General features: G+C 40.6%; 1 protein-coding gene across 2 annotated transcripts in view; it reads left to right on the top strand.

Moving 5' to 3' along the window:
* pou2f2b (POU class 2 homeobox 2b) overlaps positions 1-5010 on the top strand; it is a 70009-nt gene extending 64999 nt beyond the window's left edge. The window contains exon 16 of one of the 2 annotated variants that reach the window (XM_088998889.1): positions 1498-5010. In XM_088998889.1, coding sequence (XP_088855015.1) covers positions 1498-1814 — 317 coding nt within the window. In that variant the 3' untranslated portion in view covers positions 1815-5010. The remainder of the gene's footprint in view (positions 1-1497) is intronic. The other variant, XM_088998890.1, reaches the window with a different exon arrangement.
* The last annotated feature ends 15193 nt before the right edge of the window (positions 5011-20203 follow it).

Here is a 20203-nt window from a genome sequence, read left to right as displayed (position 1 = left end):
AATCTCAAAAATGGCCTAAAAAAATGTACGTTTTATGTCAAAAAATAAAAAATAAAAATAATTTTCAAGATGAAAATACAATTTTTTAAGACTTGAAACAACAAAAATACTTCAAAATCCCATATGCAACTTTTTATCTTAACAGGATGCACCCTCGCCCCCTCATAAAGTGTCGTTTTGCTTCCTGTGGCCCCAATACTCCATCTGTCCCATTTAGAATCAAACCATCAAAATCCATCGTGGCGCAACTCACATAAAATTGCGTCGCCGTCACGCCGATGTGCGTTTGTGTGTCCGTTGTATGAGTGCGCTCATCTTCCTCCTGTCATTCTTTGACTGCCTGCATCGTCTTCGTCACAAATGACACAAAAACTCAATCAACCCGGAATAAATAGATAGAAAGCTAGCTTGTTTGCTAGTCAGCTAGCTACATAGCAAATAGCTAGCTAGCTATGAAGCTAGCTAGATATCAAATAGCTAGCTAGCAAGATAGCAAATAGCTAGCTAGCTAGAAAACTGGCTAGATATCAAATAGCTAGCTAGCTAGAAAACTGGCTAGATATCAAATAGCTAGCTAGCTAGAAAACTGGCTAGATATCAAATAGCTAGCTAGCTAGAAAGCTAGCTAGACAGATAGCAAACAGATAGATAGCTAGAAAGCTAGCTATATAGATTGCAGATAGATAGCAAATAGATTGCAAACAGATAGCTAGCTCGATAGATTGCAAACAGATAGCTAGCTAGATAGATAGCAAATAGATTGCAAACAGATAGCTAGCTAGAAAGCTAGCTAGATAGATTGCAAACAGATAGCTAGCTAGATAGATAACAAATAGATTGCAAACAGATAGCTAGCTGCATAGATTGCAAACAGATAGCTAGTTAGATAGATGGCAAATAGATTGCAAACAGATAGCTAGCTAGATAGATTGCAAACAGATAGCAAATAGATTGCAAACAGATAGCTAGCTAGTAAGCTAGCTTGGTAGATTGCGAACAGATAGCTAGCTAGATAGATAGCAAATAGATTGCAAACAGATAGCTAGCTAGATGGATAGATAGCAAATCTTTTGCAAATAGATAGCTGGCTGGATATATCGTAAATAGATTGCAAACAGATATCTATCTATCTATCTAGCTAGTTAGCTATCTAGCTAGCGAGATAGATAGATAGATAGATAGATAGATAGATAGATAGATAGATAGATAGATAGATAGATAGATAGATAGATAGATAGATAGATAGATAGATAGATAGATAGATAGATAGATAGCGAGCGAGATAACAAATAGTTAGCAGATAGATAGCAGATAGATAAAAAGAAGTGAAGGGAGAAAACTTTTCACCCACGCTCCACCGTTACTTCAGAGCAATGACCAGGGTGGTTGGGGGTTAAAAAAAAATTGGGCCACTTAACTTCTGGAAATTGAAAATAATATTATGTTAATCCTGTGTATTAAAATCTATATTGTTTTGTATTTGTGTGTCCCCGTTAGCGCTGGCGGCCAGTGGTGGCCAGCTGCCCCTTTCCAGTCTTGAGAGCGGCGGCAAGATGATGCTGGGGGCTTCGGGCGGCCAGGGCGGGGGCCTGGCGTCCTCGCTCTTCCTCAACCACCCGGCCCTCCTCCACATGGGCCAAGGCCCGGGCGCCGCCGGCCTGCTGGGCGCCGCCGCGGCCAAAGCCTCGCGCCCGTCTCCCTTCGCCCCGTCGGCCAGCAGCATCAGCCCCACCCTTTGCTCAGCGTCCCCCTGCTCAAGCCCCGCCTCCTCCTGCTCATCCAGCGAAATGGCGCACAGCCCCAAGATGGAGTGACAGCGCCGGGCGGCCAATCAGAGAGGAGGAAGGAAAACAAGCGGGCCTCTCTGGCCTTTCACACCAAAGCTAGCTCTTCCTTGACCTTTGCGCTTTTCTTCTTCTTCTCCCGACGCCCTCCGTCCTTTCCTCCTGCGCTTTCCTATGCCAAAAAAAATGGAGGAAGGAGGGAAAGAGATGGCGAGAAAAGAAGATTGGGGGCGGGAAAAGGAAGACCGAAACCAAAAATCGTTTTTTTTTTTGTTTGTTTCATCAGCATCGGCGCGGCTCCGTCATTTTTTGTTTTTTCCAAACCAAAAATGACCACAAAAAAAGGAGGAGGAGACGCTTGAAAACCAAAAATAGACCTGAGGAAAAACTCACAATGACAAAAACAAAAATGACAACCATACCAAAATCCCAAATACCAAAAAGTACGGAGAGAAAAGCTTTATTCCACCAAGGACATGTACATAAACAGTCAAGCTATCCTAGGACCAGGATTTACACCGCTCCATTTGCATTGTCAGCCATTTCGTAAAGATGCTACAATTAGCTTAGCATTGCCTTTAGATGTAGCTCACCATCATCATCATCTTGGTCATCATCTCCATCCAAACGTAAGGCGCCTTTTGGATAAAAAGCTACAATCGCTTAGCGCCGCCCTTGCGTCAATCATGTCGTCATCCATCGCAGCCGTCCGTCAACACTGCCATTAAACGCTCAAAACGGAAAACCAAAGCATCCCCCCGCTCCCTAACTAAAGCTTTGAGGTCTTCTCCATGAACCTCGTTTTCAGACACTTGACACCCCGATGGGTCGGCGGTGGGATGGAAGCCCCGCCCCCCCCTCCCAAAGAGCAACTTTAAACCCCCTACATGGAAAGTTTCCGAGTTGAATCGCAAAAAAACGGAATCGTTCGATCAATCGATCGAACTGCCTGTTGCGTAAGTTTGTCAGACAAAATTTTTGGGGGGGGAAGTTGGTTGAACCCCCCCCCCCTCCCCCCGCCCCCCAAAAATGGGGTTGTTTTATCCCACTGGACTGCTTTAGGGTGGGACACATGGCTGTGACGTCACACCTTTTCTAAAAGGATACCAAAAATTAAACCGAAACCAAAAAGAGACAACAACAAAAAAAAAAGAAGAAGAAGAGGACCGAATGAAGCAAACCAAAAATCACCAACCAAAAAAAAAAACAGAGGTCGAGGAGGGGGGTGGTCTTTTAGCCCTCAGTGTGTAGCACAGGTGGAGCGCCAAATATCTGCCAGGCATTGGGGAAGGGGAGGTGAACCCCCTCCCCTCCGCCCCTCACCTCCTGCAGCCTCCCTCTACAACCCCTCGGATGGAACCAAACGCGAACGACCTCACTGAACTGAAGTTTTTTTTTTTGGCGGGTTGTTGTGATGCCGTTTTATTGTACTGTAACTTTTAATCGTTTCGAACAACCCGCTCGCTTACGACACAAAACTCATTTTATTTTATTTTTGTAGTTGTGGCAAAAAAAAAGAACTATCAGGTGGTTGGATTTAAAAAAAATAGCTTTTTTTTCTCAAAAACACCAAACAAACCAAATACAGGTAAAATCCGACTTGCCACCGAGTTCCGTTACGACCAGACGGTTGTAAGTCGAAATGGTCAGAAGTCGAAATCCATTCGCAAACTCCTCCCTCTGGTGCCATCACACAGTCGATTGCTGTGCAAGAGTGAGATGTTGGCTGGCTGGCTAGAATTGTTGTACGCGTTGCAGGCCTGCTAGCGCGTTGCGGTGCCGTGCTTAGAATTAAAAATTTAAAAATATTGTCTGGAGGTTGTGGTCGTAAGTACGGATGGTCGTAAGCCGAACTGGTCGTAAATCGGATGTCGCCTGTGTTAACATCTGACTTACAACCGAGTTCGATTCCGACCAAGCGGTCGTAAGTCAAAATGGTCGTAAGTCAAAATCCATTCGCAAACTCCTCCCTCTGGTGCATCACACAGTCGATTGCTGTGCAAGAGTGAGATGTTGGCTGGCTCGCCAGAATTGTAGTACGCGTTGCAGGCCTGCTAGCGCGTTGCGATGCCAGGTGTAGAATTCAAGTTTGACAAAAAGGGTCTGGAGGTCATGGTCGTAAGTACGGATGGCCATAAGCCGGACTGGTCGTAAATCGGATGTCGCCTGTGTTAACATTTGACTTACAACCGAGTTCGATTCCGACCAAGCGGTCGTAAGTCAAAATGGTCAGAAGTCGAAATCCATTGAAAATGTTGAATAGAGACTCTGAGGCTTAATGACACGCAAACTCCTCCCTCTGGTGCCATCACACAGTCGATTGCTGTGCAAGAGTGAGATGTTGGCTGGCTCGCCAGAATTGTAGTACGCGTTGCAGGCCTGCTAGCGCGTTGCGATGCCAGGTGTGGAATTCAAGTTTGACAAATAGGGTCTGGAGGTCATGGTCGTAAGTACGGATGGCCATAAGCCGAATTGGTCGTAAGTCGGATGCCGCCTGTGTTAACATCCGACATTCAACCGAGTTCCGTTTTGACCAAGCGGTCGTAAGTCAAAATGGTCAGAAGTGGAAATCCATTCAAAATTTTGAATAGAGACTCGGAGGCTCACTCGCAAACCCCCCTATCCCCCTCCTCTGGTGCGATGCCAGGTGTAGAATTAAAGTTTACCAAATAGGTTCTGGTGGTCGTAAGTACGGGTGGTCGTAAGTCGAGCCGGTCTTAAGTCGGATGTTACCTGTATTACATAAAAAAAAGTGACGGTCTGGCCAAATGCAGCATTTGAGTGTGTTTGGGGTTGCTTAGTAGGAAACATTGTCGCCATGATGGCTTTGCAGGCTCACTGGCGCCCCCCACTGTCGCAGGCTGGCGTTTACCCAAAGATGGCGGTGAAGGTTGCCTCTTCAAAGGTAAATAAAATCAAGCCTTTTTTTCGTCCAAATGGACACTTAGACGGAATGTATCTGTTAGTGCTTCTATAGATTTTTGTAGTACAAAAAAAAATAAGAATCTATGTTCTACTACTGCTTACTTATTGCCAATGTATTTAAAAAAAAACGAAAAATGATACTTAAAAACATTGACTTGATTTTAGACCAAAACGATTAAATATCTCTCTCTAATTATTTTTATTTTAAATGTTAGACTTTTGATTGTACTATTTATTCAGGGTAGCGTTGATTTTATTTTTGGTTCCTCGCTATTTATTTTAACTTATTTTCTTTTCATAATATTCTGGGGCGGTTGTGACGATGTTGTTAAACGCCCCCCCCCCCCCCCCCCCCCCCCCCCCCCGGCTCGTCACCCCCACCCCCCGATTTACGTTAATAATCCCAATCGATACGACGAGGGGTTTTCGCGTGACTTGGAAAATGCAGGTGGAACTCGGTTTACGACGGTGCCGGCACGAGAACTAGTTTGCTGGGCGGCGTAGGAATACACGGTCGTGCTTAGTCACCACCGTATTTAGCGTTTTTTTTTTTTATATTGGTGGCCTGGATGTGTTTTTCTTGTAAATATTAACTGTAATTATGACTACTGAATTAGCGTAAATTAGTGATTGACTATGACGTATCGTTTTTATTTTATTTTTTTTTTTTTTTTGGGGGGGGGGGGGGTGTTACGCCGTCGTAAACCGAGGACCCCCGTGATGATTTTTTTTGTACAGTAACGTGTTTGTAAGCAGAGCGAAAAGTTGACTTTGACGTGTATGAACATTTTTCTCCACAGAGAAACGATGATAGCTTTACTGCTGTGTGACCAAAAAAATAGACGTGAAACACAAAGTTTTTTTTTAATTGTGAATCAATTCCGTTCCGAAATGTTTTCCTTTGTTTCTTGCTCTTCTCTTTGTTTGTTTTTTTTCTTCATCCAAAATGGTGGATGTAAAAGAGAGAGAGAGTTCATCATATACCTCATGTTCTCTGATGATAAACCAAATAGATGAATGCTTTAAACAAACATAAAAAAAATGTGGGTTCGAGGAGCGGAAGGGGTAGGGGGTGGGGTGACTCCAGGATGCTTTGCTGACGAAAGTTTGGGGGTCTTACATATATGCCGCTTTCACACTGAGATGCCTAGAAAAAATGGCCACAATACAATAACGGAGGCGTCTATTTGCATTTTGAAGAGATGATGTCATTGTCAACGTCATTTACACGCTAACATTAGTAACGTGATTTTGTATTACTTCCGGGTTGAGTGAATGCTGGCCCGAATCGCTACCGCAGAAAAGAATTTCTTATCCCGTGACTGCAAAGTATCCTTAAGAGTTTTGAAAGGTGCTTAGAAAACATTTATTCCTATTTTTATCTGTTGTGCAGTCGTCACACCACCCAAAAAAAAATCGGCCGGTCCTTTGAATTTTGATTGTTCTCTTCATGAAAGATGGCAAGAAAAGCTGTTGCTCACTTGAGATAGCAAACGAGCAGGATATCTAGCTGGCTACCTAGCGAGCTGTTTGCTATCTTTTAGCTATCCGGCTGGCTAGCTATCTAGTAGCTATCTATTAGCTAACTTTCTATCTATTCGAGTTATTCAACTATCTAGCTAACTATGAGTTATCTATTTGCTATCTAGCTAGCTATCTTAGTTATCTATTAGCTAGCTAACTTTCTACCTATTTGTGTTATCCAACTATCTAGCTAACTATCCATGAGTTATCTATTAGCTATCTAGCTAGCTAGCTATTAGTTATCTATTATCTAGCCAGCTAACTTTCTACCTATTTGAGTTATCCAAATATCTAGTGAACTATCTATGAGTTATCTAGTAGCTAGAGAGCTAACTTTCTATCTATTCGAGTTTTTCAACTATCTAGCTAACTATGAGTTATCTATTTGCTATCTAGCTAGCTATCTTAGTTATCTATTAGCTAGCTAACTTTCTACCTATTTGAGTTATCCAACTATCTAGCTAACTATCCATGAGTTATCTATTAGCTATCTAGCTAGCTAGCTATTAGTTATCTATTAGCTAGCCAGCTAACTTTCTACCTATTTGAGTTATCCAAATATCTAGCGAACTATCTATGAGTTATCTAGTAGCTAGAGAGCTAACTTTCTATCTATTTGAGTTATTCAACAAGCTATCTATGAGTTATCTATTAGCTATCTATTAGTTATCTATTAGCTAGCTAACTTTCTACCTATTTGAGTTATCCAACTATCTATGAGTTATCTATTAGCTGTCTAGCTAGCTATCTATTAGCTAGCTATATAACTTTCTACCTATTTGAGTTTTTCAACTGTCTAGCTAACTATGAGTTATCTATTAGCTATCTATCTAGCTCTATTAGTTATCTATTAGATAGCTAGCTAACTTTCTACCTATTTGAGTTATCCAACTATCTAGCGAATGATCTATGAATTATCTATTACCTAGATAGCTAACTTTCTATCTATTTGAGTTATTCAACTAGCTATGAGTTATATATTAGCTATCTAGCTAGCTATCTATTAGTTATCTGTTCGCTAGCTAGCTAACTTTCTACCTATTTGAGTTTTTCAACTATCTAGCTAGCTATTAGTTATCTATTAGCTACGTAGCTAACTTTCTACCTATTTGAATTATCCAACTATCTCGCAAACTGTGCGTTATCTATTAGATAGCTAGCTAACTTTCTATCTATTTGAGTTATCCAACTATCTAGCTAACTATCTATGAGTTATCTATTAGCTAGCTAGTGAATGCTGGCGCACATGGCTGCCGCTGCTCACCCACAAAAAACAAATCGGTGACCTTGAGAGTTTTGAAAGGCGCTTATAAATGAAATGTATTATTATTATTAGTATTTCCAGAAATTCTGTGAAGTTCTACCTCCGTCCTACAGGTGGCGGTAGTGCAAATTTCATTTCATATAGAAGAAAATTTTGAGTTGAAGTTTACGCAATTCATTTTGATCGTTTTCATGGACTACAATGTGATGGGATGGGATAGGCTCCAGCACCCACTGCGATTCTTGTGAGTATAAAGCAGATGTAAATGTTTAATAATTATTATTAAAAAAAAATAGATGGGTGGAAAATTCGCTCAGTGTGAAAGGGGCTCGACTGACCCACACTTTCGTCAGCGCACACAACCTGGCAACCCCGACAACCCCATTGGAACCTTTCCTCTCCACGTTGAGCTTTGAAGGCCGCCCTCTCCTCTTCACCCCGGACGCTTCCTACCTGGCCGTGATTGGTTTGCCAATCTGCCAATCACAATTTGAGTCAGGAATCAGGAAGTGGGTCGGGAAACCGGGAAAAGGGCGGCTGGACGGCGGTCGCCAGGTGCCCCCCATACCCCTCCAATCCCTCTTGGAGATCTTCATCTCTCTGTCCAGTTGGGGGCGCTGTGGCGTGGAGGTGCGTGGGATGCCCCCCTTTTGCGAATGATACCAAAGTCTACGCCCCCCCCCCCCCCCCCCCATAGCCTGACGTCCACTAACGCCGCTTCAACTCTACCAGACGGCGGCAGTTTCATTCCTGAACGCGAAGACTTTATCTCAACTGTTTAACGCCTTAGTGTAGAAAAGCACAAACGAGCTTTTTTTTCAAGCAATTCTGAATGTTGCATTTTTTTTTAACTTTCAGGCTAGATTTAGCCTCTTGCTACCGCTCTTAAGTCTTATGTTAAGCTAATAGTGTGCTTCCATTCGAAACAGACGACTCCGGTTCTTTGTACTGATGGTTAATTCTTTAATGTGATTTCACACCACCGTAGAACACTTTGCCCGCTTTCCGCTCCGAAATGGAAGTTTTGATCTTTGTCCTTTTTATCTTTTTCTTGCTAAATAAACAGTACAGCGATAAAGCATGTCCATTCTCACCGTCTTCTCAGTAAAAAAAACAAAATCTAAAGTAACGAAGCACGGAAAGTAAAGCCTGTACCGGAAGTGAGAACAAACCAATGTAATGAATGTCGTGAAAATAAAGCACAGCCATCTGCTGGTCAACTATGGCATAGCAGTTGTAAACAAATGTATCAGCAGCATTTACAAATAGTTTAACTTTTGTCGCTTGACTTTCAAAGGCTAATGGAGGCGCTTTCGAAGTTAAAAGCGTTTCACAAAAGGAATGAAACTGCCGAGAGAAGGTGATATCCGTTCACTAGCATTTAGCCTTCTGTCAACTACCCCCCCCCCCCCCCCCCCTCAAAAATACTCCTCGTATTTTCAAAGAATCAAACCAAAGAGCTCCAACTTTCTCGATTCTTCTGTCAAATCACGCCACCTAGCGACCCGCCGTTCTTTTACAACCTCAGCTAGCCAAAGGGGAAATAATGAAGATAATGATGCTGAAATGTATATTTTTGAGTATTTGTCATTGGGGGGGGGTGTAATCTAAGTTCTGATGACGACAACGGATTTCCTTTTGGTATCTTTGTAGCTGTTCTAACCCTTTTTTGAGTTCTCGTCATTTTCATGCCAAAGTATACCCCCCCCCCACCCACGAGTCCTGGTGTTTTCTCCCAACAGTGTATTTGAGTGTGTGTCAGTGTGTGTTGAAGAGGTTTCTCCAGGAGTGATCATGTGTCAACTTCTTGTTCGTGTCGTTTCATTTAACTCCCCCTGTCCACAGTCTGTGAATGTCTGGATAATATCATGTTGACTTCCTTTTGTGTCTTCCATCGTGTGAGCTCCCCACCTCCCACACTCTGGTAGTAGCGATTTTTTTAGTGTTTAACTCCAAAAACAACCCCCCCCCCCAAAAAAAAAAAAAAAAAAAAAAGAAGGAAAACTCTGCTTGTTCATTGTACAGTGCTCTTCATTTTGTCATTTTTGTAACTGAAACGTGTTTCATTCATCAAAATAAAAACAGGAGACAAAAAACAAACCGATATCCCCCCCACTATTGCTTCTTCGGATCGTGAAAAAAAAAAATCTAATGTCACGATGTGGCCGCCAGATGGCGAAAAATGATTTACGATGGCAGGACGACAACATGTAAACACTGGAGAAAAAGACCATAGGAAGTCGTGGACCCGGAGACTAGTGATGGGAAGTCGTTTTTTTTTTTCGGCTAAAAACGCCTTACTATACATGGTCGTTTCTTTCGGCTAAAAACGCCTTACTATACATGGTCGTTTTTTTCGGCTAAAAACGCCTTACTATACATGGTCGTTTTTTTCGGCTAAAAACGCCTTACTATACATGGTCGTTTTTTTTTCGGCTGAAAACACCTTACTATACATAGTCGTTCCTTTGGTCAAAAACGCCTTACTATACATGGTCGTTTTTTCCGGCTGAAAACGCCTTACTATACATGGTCGTTTTTTTTCGGCTGAAAACGCCTTACTATACATGGTCGTTTTTTTTCGTCAAAAACGCCTTACTATACATGGTCGTTTTTTTTCGGCTAAAAACGCCTTACTATACATGGTCGTTTTTTTCAGCTAAAAACGCCTTACTATACATGGTCGTTTTTTTCGGCTAAAAACGCCTTACTATACATGGTCGTTTTTTTCGGATAAAAACGCCTTACTATACATGGTCATTTTTTCCGGCTAAAAACGCCTTACTATACATGGTCGTTTTTTTTTTCGGCTGAAAACGCCTTACTATACATGGTCGTTTTTTTCGGCTAAAAACGCCTTACTATACATGGTCGTTTTTTTCGGCTAAAAACGCCTTACTATACATGGTCGTTTTTTTTTCGGCTGAAAACGCCTTACTATACATGGTCGTTTTTTTGGTCAAAAACGCCTTACTATACATGGTCGTTTTTTTTCGGCTGAAAACGCCTTACTATACATGGTCGTTTTTTTTGGCTAAAAACGCCTTACTATACATGGTCGTTTTTTTCAGCTAAAAACGCCTTACTATACATGGTCGTTTTTTTCGGCTAAAAACGCCTTACTATACATGGTCGTTTTTTTCGGCTAAAAACGCCTTACTATACATGGTCGTTTTTTTCAGCTAAAAACGCCTTACTATACATGGTCGTTTTTTTCAGCTAAAAACGCCTTACTATACATGGTCGTTTTTTTCGGATAAAAACGCCTTACTATACACGGTCGTTTTTTTCCGGCTAAAAACGCCTTACTATACATGGTCGTTTTTTTTCGGCTAAAAACGCCTTACTATACATGGTCGTTTTTTTTTTCGGCTGAAAACACCTTACTATACATAGTCGTTCCTTTGGTCAAAAACGCCTTACTATACATGGTCGTTTTTTCCGGCTGAAAACGCCTTACTATACATGGTCGTTTTTTTCGGCTGAAAACGCCTTACTATACATGGTCGTTCCTTTGGTCAAAAACGCCTTACTATACATGGTCGTTTTTTTTCGGCTAAAAACGCCTTACTATACATGGTCGTTTTTTTCAGCTAAAAACGCCTTACTATACATGGTCGTTTTTTTCAGCTAAAAACGCCTTACTTTACATGGTCGTTTTTTTCGGATAAAAACGCCTTACTATACATGGTCATTTTTTCGGCTAAAAACGCCTTACTATACATGGTCGTTTTTTTTTCGGCTGAAAACGCCTTACTATACATGGTCGTTTTTTTCGGCTAAAAACGCCTTACTATACATGGTCGTTTTTTTTCGGCTAAAAACGCCTTACTATACATGGTCGTTTTTTTTTCGGCTGAAAACACCTTACTATACATAGTCGTTCCTTTGGTCGAAAACGCCTTACTATACATGGTCGTTTTTTCCGGCTGAAAACGCCTTACTATACATGGTCGTTTTTTTCGGCTGAAAACGCCTTACTATACATGGTCGTTCCTTTGGTCAAAAACGCCTTACTATACATGGTCGTTTTTTTCGGCTAAAAATGCCTTACTATACATGGTCGTTTTTTTCGGCTAAAAATGCCTTACTATACATGGTCGTTTTTTGCGGCTGAAAACGCCTTACTATACATGGTCGTTTTTTTCGGCTGAAAACGCCTTACAATACATGGTCGTTCCTTTGGTCAAAAACGCCTTACTATACATGGTCGTTTTTTTCGGCTAAAAATGCCTTACTATACATGGTCGTTTTTTTCGGCTAAAAACGCCTTACTATACATGGTCGTTTTTTTTCGGCTAAAAACGCCTTACTATACATGGTCGTTTTTTTTTCGGCTGAAAACACCTTACTATACATAGTCGTTCCTTTGGTCAAAAACGCCTTACTATACATGGTCGTTTTTTTTTCGGCTGAAAACGCCTTACTATACATGGTCGTTTTTTTCGGCTGAAAACGCCTTACTATACATGGTCGTTCCTTTGGTCAAAAACGCCTTACTATACATGGTCGTTTTTTTCGGCTAAAAACGCCTTACTATACATGGTCGTTTTTTTCGGCTAAAAACGCCTTACTATACATGGTCGTTTTTTTCGGCTAAAAACGCCTTACTATACATGGTCGTTTTTTTTTTCGGCTAAAAACGCCTTACTATACATGGTCGTTTTTTTCGGCTAAAAACGCCTTACTATACATGGTCGTTTTTTTCGGCTAAAAACGCCTTACTATACATGGTCGTTTTTTTTTTCGGCTAAAAACGCCTTACTATACATGGTCGTTTTTTTCGGCTAAAAACGCCTTACTATACATGGTCGTTTTTTTCGGCTAAAAACGCCTTACTATACATGGTCGTTTTTTTCAGCTAAAAACGCCTTACTATACATGGTCGTTTTTTTCGGCTAAAAACGCCTTACTATACATGGTCGTTTTTTCCGGCTAAAAACGCCTTACTATACATGGTCGTTTTTTTCAGCAAAAAAACGCCTTACTATACATGGTCGTTTTTTTTCGGCTAAAAACGCCTTACTATACATGGTCGTTTTTTTCGGCTAAAAACGCCTTACTATACATGGTCGTTTTTTTCGGCTAAAAACGCCTTACTATACATGGTCGTTTTTTTCGGCTAAAAACGCCTTACTATACATGGTCGTTTTTTTCGGCTAAAAACGCCTTACTATACATGGTCGTTTTTTTTTTTCGGCTGAAAACACCTTACTATACATAGTCGTTCCTTTGGTCAAAAACGCCTTACTATACATGGTCGTTTTTTCCGGCTGAAAACGCCTTACTATACATGGTCGTTTTTTTCGGCTGAAAACGCCTTACTATACATGGTCGTTCCTTTGGTCAAAAACGCCTTACTATACATGGTCGTTTTTTTTCGGCTAAAAACGCCTTACTATACATGGTCGTTTTTTTCAGCTAAAAACGCCTTACTATACATGGTCGTTTTTTTCAGCTAAAAACGCCTTACTATACATGGTCGTTTTTTTCGGATAAAAACGCCTTACTATACATGGTCATTTTTTCCGGCTAAAAACGCCTTACTATACATGGTCGTTTTTTTTTCCGGCTGAAAACGCCTTACTATACATGGTCGTTTTTTTCGGCTAAAAACGCCTTACTATACATGGTCGTTTTTTTCGGCTAAAAACGCCTTACTATACATGGTCGTTTTTTTTTCGGCTGAAAACACCTTACTATACATAGTCGTTCCTTTGGTCAAAAACGCCTTACTATACATGGTCGTTTTTTCCGGCTGAAAACGCCTTACTATACATGGTCGTTTTTTTCGGCTGAAAACGCCTTACTATACATGGTCGTTCCTTTGGTCAAAAACGCCTTACTATACATGGTCGTTTTTTTCGGCTAAAAACGCCTTACTATACATGGTCGTTTTTTTTGGCTAAAAACGCCTTACTATACATGGTCGTTTTTTTCAGCTAAAAACGCCTTACTTTACATGGTCTTTTTTTCGGCTAAAAACGCCTTACTATACATGATCGTTTTTTTCGGCTAAAAACGCCTTACTATACATGGTCGTTTTTTTCAGCTAAAAACGCCTTACTATACATGGTCGTTTTTTTCAGCTAAAAACGCCTTACTTTACATGGTCGTTTTTTTCGGATAAAAACGCCTTACTATACACGGTCATTTTTTCCGGCTAAAAACGCCTTACTATACATGGTCGTTTTTTTTTTCGGCTGAAAACGCCTTACTATACATGGTCGTTTTTTTCGGCTAAAAACGCCTTACTATACATGGTCGTTTTTTTCGGCTAAAAACGCCTTACTATACATGGTCGTTTTTTTTTCGGCTGAAAACACCTTACTATACATAGTCGTTCCTTTGGTCAAAAACGCCTTACTATACATGGTCGTTTTTTCCGGCTGAAAACGCCTTACTATACATGGTCGTTTTTTTCGGCTGAAAACGCCTTACTATACATGGTCGTTCCTTTGGTCAAAAACGCCTTACTATACATGGTCGTTTTTTTCGGCTAAAAACGCCTTACTATACATGGTCGTTTTTTTCAGCTAAAAACGCCTTACTTTACATGGTCGTTTTTTTCGGATAAAAACGCCTTACTATACATGGTCATTTTTCCGGCTAAAAACGCCTTACTATACATGGTCGTTTTTTTTTCGGCTGAAAACGCCTTACTATACATGGTCGTTTTTTTCGGCTAAAAACGCCTTACTATACATGGTCGTTTTTTTCGGCTAAAAACGCCTTACTATACATGGTCGTTTTTTTTGCTAAAAACGCCTTACTATACATGGTTTTTTTCGGATAAAAACGCCTTACTATACATGGTCGTTTTTTTCGGCTGAAAACGCCTTACTATACATGGTCGTTCCTTTGGTCAAAAACGCCTTACTATACATGGTCGTTTTTTTCGGCTAAAAATGCCTTACTATACATGGTCGTTTTTTTCGGCTAAAAACGCCTTACTATACATGGTCGTTTTTTTTCGGCTAAAAACGCCTTACTATACATGGTCGTTTTTTTTTCGGCTGAAAACACCTTACTATACATAGTCGTTCCTTTGGTCAAAAACGCCTTACTATACATGGTCGTTTTTTTACGGCTGAAAACGCCTTACTATACATGGTCGTTTTTTTCGGCTGAAAACGCCTTACTATACATGGCCGTTCCTTTGGTCAAAAACGCCTTACTATACATGGTCGTTTTTTTCGGCTAAAAACGCCTTACTATACATGGTCGTTTTTTTCGGCTAAAAACGCCTTACTATACATGGTCGTTTTTTTCGGCTAAAAACGCCTTACTATACATGGTCGTTTTTTTCAGCTAAAAACGCCTTACTATACATGGTCGTTTTTTTCGGCTAAAAACGCCTTACTATACATGGTCGTTTTTTTCGGCTAAAAACGCCTTACTATACATGGTCGTTTTTTTCGGCTAAAAACGCCTTACTATACATGGTCGTTTTTTTCAGCTAAAAACGCCTTACTATACATGGTCGTTTTTTTCGGCTAAAAACGCCTTACTATACATGGTCGTTTTTTTCGGATAAAAACGCCTTACTATACATGGTCGTTTTTTTCGGCTGAAAACGCCTTACTATACATGGTCGTTCCTTTGGTCAAAAACGCCTTACTATACATGGTCGTTTTTTTCGGCTAAAAATGCCTTACTATACATGGTCGTTTTTTTCGGCTAAAAATGCCTTACTATACATGGTCGTTTTTTCCGGCTGAAAACGCCTTACTATACATGGTCGTTTTTGTCGGCTGAAAACGCCTTACTATACATGGTCGTTCCTTTGGTCAAAAACGCCTTACTATACATGGTCGTTTTTTTCGGCTAAAAATGCCTTACTATACATGGTCGTTTTTTTCGGCTAAAAACGCCTTACTATACATGGTCGTTTTTTTCGGCTAAAAACGCCTTACTATACATGGTCGGTTTTTTTTCGGCTGAAAACACCTTACTATACATAGTCGTTCCTTTGGTCAAAAACGCCTTACTATACATGGTCGTTTTTTCCGGCTGAAAACGCCTTACTATACATGGTCGTTTTTTTCGGCTGAAAACGCCTTACTATACATGGCCGTTCCTTTGGTCAAAAACGCCTTACTATACATGGTCGTTTTTTTCGGCTAAAAACGCCTTACTATACATGGTCGTTTTTTTCGGCTAAAAACGCCTTACTATACATGGTCGTTTTTTTCGGCTAAAAACGCCTTACTATACATGGTCGTTTTTTTCAGCTAAAAACGCCTTCCTATACATGGTCGTTTTTTTCGGCTAAAAACGCCTTACTATACATGGTCGTTTTTTTTCGGCTAAAAACGCCTTACTATACATGGTCGTTTTTTTCGGCTAAAAACGCCTTACTATACATGGTCGTTTTTTTCAGCTAAAAACGCCTTACTATACATGGTCGTTTTTTTCGGCTAAAAACGCCTTACTATACATGGTCGTTTTTTTCGGATAAAAACGCCTTACTATACATGGTCATTTTTTCCGGCTAAAAACGCCTTACTATACATGGTCGTTTTTTTTTTCGGCTGAAAACGCCTTACTATACATGGTCGTTTTTTTCGGCTAAAAACGCCTTACTATACATGGTCGTTTTTTTCGGCTAAAAACGCCTTACTATACATGGTCGTTTTTTTTCGGCTGAAAACACCTTACTATACATAGTCGTTCCTTTGGTCAAAAACGCCTTACTATACATGGTCGTTTTTTCCGGCTGAAAACGCCTTACTATACATGGTCGTTTTTTTCGGCTGAAAACGCCTTACTATACATGGTCGTTCCTTTGGTCAAAAACGCCTTACTATACATGGTCGTTTTTTTCGGCTAAAAACGCCTTACTATACATGGTCGTTTTTTTTCGGCTAAAAATGCCTTACTATACATGCTCGTTTTTTTTCGGATAAAAACGCCTTACTATACATGGTCGTTTTTTTTTTCGGCTGAAAACGCCATACTATACATAGTCGTTCCTTTGGTCAAAAACGCCTTACTATACATGGTCGTTTTTTTCGGCTAAAAACGCCTTACTATACATGGTCGTTTTTTTCGGCTAAAAACGCCTTACTATACATGGTCGTTTTTTTCAGCTAAAAACGCCTTACTATACATGGTCGTTCCTTTGGTCAAAAACGCCTTACTATACATGGTCGTTTTTTTTCGGCTAAAAATGCCTTACTATACATGGTCGTTTTTTTCAGCTAAAAACGCCTTACTATACATGGTCGTTTTTTTCGGCTAAAAACGCCTTACTATACATGGTCGTTTTTTTTCGGCTAAAAACGCCTTACTATACATGGTCGTTTTTTTCGGCTAAAAACGCCTTACTATACATGGTCGTTTTTTTCAGCTAAAAACGCCTTACTATACATGGTCGTTTTTTTCGGCTAAAAACGCCTTACTATACATGGTCGTTTTTTTCGGATAAAAACGCCTTACTATACATGGTCGTTTTTTTCCGGCTAAAAACGCCTTACTATACATGGTCGTTTTTTTTTCGGCTGAAAACGCCTTACTATACATGGTCGTTTTTTTCGGCTAAAAACGCCTTACTATACATGGTCGTTTTTTTCGGCTAAAAACGCCTTACTATACATGGTCGTTTTTTTCGGCTAAAAATGCCTTACTATACATGGTCGTTTTTTTCGGCTAAAAACGCCTTACTATACATGGTCGTTTTTTTTTCGGCTGAAAACGCCTTACTATACATGGTCGTTTTTTTGGTCAAAAACGCCTTACTATACATGGTCGTTTTTTCCGGCTGAAAACGCCTTACTATACATGGTCGTTTTTTTCGGCTGAAAACGCCTTACTATACATGGTCGTTTTTTTGGTCAAAAACGCCTTACTATACATGGTCGTTTTTTTCGGCTAAAAACGCCTTACTATACATGGTCGTTTTTTTTCGGCTAAAAATGCCTTACTATACATGCTCGTTTTTTTTCGGATAAAAACGCCTTACTATACATGGTCGTTTTTTTTTTCGGCTGAAAACGCCTTACTATACATAGTCGTTCCTTTGGTCAAAAACGCCTTACTATACATGGTCGTTTTTTTCGGCTAAAAACGCCTTACGATACATGGTCGTTTTTTTTCGGCTAAAAACGCCTTACTATACATGGTCGTTTTTTTCAGCTAAAAACGCCTTACTATACATGGTCGTTCCTTTGGTCAAAAACGCCTTACTATACATGGTCGTTTTTTTTCGGCTAAAAATGCCTTACTATACATGGTCGTTTTTTTCAGCTAAAAACGCCTTACTATACATGGTCGTTTTTTTCGGCTAAAAACGCCTTACTATACATGGTCGTTTTTTTCGGCTAAAAACGCCTTACTATACATGGTCGTTTTTTTCGGCTAAAAACGCCTTACTATACATGGTCGTTTTTTTCAGCTAAAAACGCCTTACTATACATGGTCGTTTTTTTCGGCTAAAAACGCCTTACTATACATGGTCGTTTTTTTCGGATAAAAACGCCTTACTATACATGGTCATTTTTTCCGGCTACAAACGCCTTACTATACATGGTCGTTTTTTTTTCGGCTGAAAACGCCTTACTATACATGGTCGTTTTTTTCGGCTAAAAACGCCTTACTATACATGGTCGTTTTTTTTCGGCTAAAAACGCCTTACTATACATGGTCGTTTTTTTTCGGCTGAAAACACCTTACTATACATAGTCGTTCCTTTGGTCAAAAACGCCTTACTATACATGGTCGTTTTTTTTCCGGCTGAAAACGCCTTACTATACATGGTCGTTTTTTTTTTTTTTCGGCTGAAAACGCCTTACTATACATGGTCGTTCCTTTGGTCAAAAACGCCTTACTATACATGGTCGTTTTTTTTCGGCTAAAAACGCCTTACTATACATGGTCGTTTTTTTTCGGCTAAAAATGCCTTACTATACATGCTCGTTTTTTTTTCGGATAAAAACGCCTTACTATACATGGTCGTTTTTTTTTTCGGCTGAAAACGCCTTACTATACATAGTCGTTCCTTTGGTCAAAAACGCCTTACTATACATGGTCGTTTTTTTCGGCTAAAAACGCCTTACTATACATGGTCGTTTTTTTCAGCTAAAAACGCCTTACTATACATGGTCGTTCCTTTGGTCAAAAACGCCTTACTATACATGGTCGTTTTTTTTCGGCTAAAAATGCCTTACTATACATGGTCGTTGTTTTGGTCAAAAACGCCTTACTATACATGGTGTTTTTTTTCAGCAAAAAAACGCCTTACTATACATCTCATCTCATCTCATTTTCCTTACCGCTTATTATTCCTCATTAGGGTCGCGGGGGTTGCTGGAGCCTATCAGCTGTCTTCGGGCACGAGGCGGGGGACACCCTGAATTGGTTGCCAGCCAATAGCAGGGCACACAAAGACATACAACAGTCACTCTCACACTCACACCTAGGGACAATTTGGAGTGGTCAATCTGCCTGCCATGCATGTTTTTGGAGTGTGGGAGGAAACCGGAGTACCCGGAGAAAACCCACGCGGGTCCGGGGAGAACATGCAAACTCCACACAGGGAGGCCGGACCGGGACACGAACCGGCGACCTCTGCACTGTGAAGCCGGTGTGCTAACCACTCGACTATCGGGCCGCCCGCCTTACTATACATGGTCGTTCCTTTGGTCAAAAACGCCTTACTATACATGGTCGTTCTTTTGGTCAAAGAGCTCCAACTTTCTTCCTCTGTCAAATCACGCCACCTAGCGACCCGCCGTTCTTTTACAACCTCAGCGAGCCAAAGGGATAATAATGAAGATAATGATGCTGAAATGTATATTTTTGAGTATTTGTCATTGGGGGGGGGGGGTGTAATCTAAGTTCTGATGACGACAACGGATTTCCTTTTGGTATCTTTGTAGCTGTTCTAACCCTTTTTTTGAGTTCTCGTCATTTTCATGCCATAGTATACCCCCCCTCCCCCACCCACGCGTCCTGGTGTTTTCTCCCAACAGTGTATTTGAGTGTGTGTCAGTGTGTGTTGAAGAGGTTTCTCCAGGAGTGATCACGTGTCAACTTCTTGTTCGTGTCGTTTTATTTAACTCCCCCCGTCCACAGTCTGTGAATGTCTGGATAATATCATGTTGACTTCCTTTTGTGTCTTCCATCGTGTGAGCTCCCCACCTCCCACACTCTGGTAGTAGCGATTTTGTTAGTGTTTAACTCCAAAAACAACCCCCCCCCCCAAAAAAAAAAAAAAAGAAGGAAAACTCTGCTTGTTCATTGTACAGTGCTGTTCATTTTGTCATTTTTGTAACTGAACGTGTTTCATTCATCCAAATAAAAACAGGAGACAAAAAACAAACCGATATCCCCCCACTATTGCTTGTTCGGATAGTGAGAAAAAAAAGAATCTGTAATGTCACAATGGCGCCGCCAGATGGCGCCAAATGATTTAAGATGGCAGGACGACAACATGTAAACACGGGATAAAAAGACGAGCATAGGAAGTCGTGGACCCGGAGACTAGTGATGGGAATTCCGGCTCTTTTCAGAAAGCCGTTTGTTTTGGCTCGGCTCACTACAAAGATGCGGCTCTTTTGGCTCCCAAATGGCTCTTCGGTTTGTTTATTTTTTTGTTGCTTAAATTAATGAACTCCCTCAAAAAATCATGTAAAATTATGTGAAAAACCTCAAAAAATACACCATATAAAATATTTTTATTGATATGGCTTCATTTATATGTGGA

Source organism: Hippocampus bargibanti, linkage group LG06, assembly GCF_051943395.1.
Source record: "Hippocampus bargibanti isolate YZ-2025 linkage group LG06, ASM5194339v1, whole genome shotgun sequence".
In the NCBI taxonomy this organism is placed as follows: Eukaryota; Metazoa; Chordata; class Actinopteri; order Syngnathiformes; family Syngnathidae; genus Hippocampus; species Hippocampus bargibanti.
The sequence above is the reverse complement of the archived record's forward strand: the minus strand, read 5'-3'. Positions and strand labels throughout refer to the sequence as shown.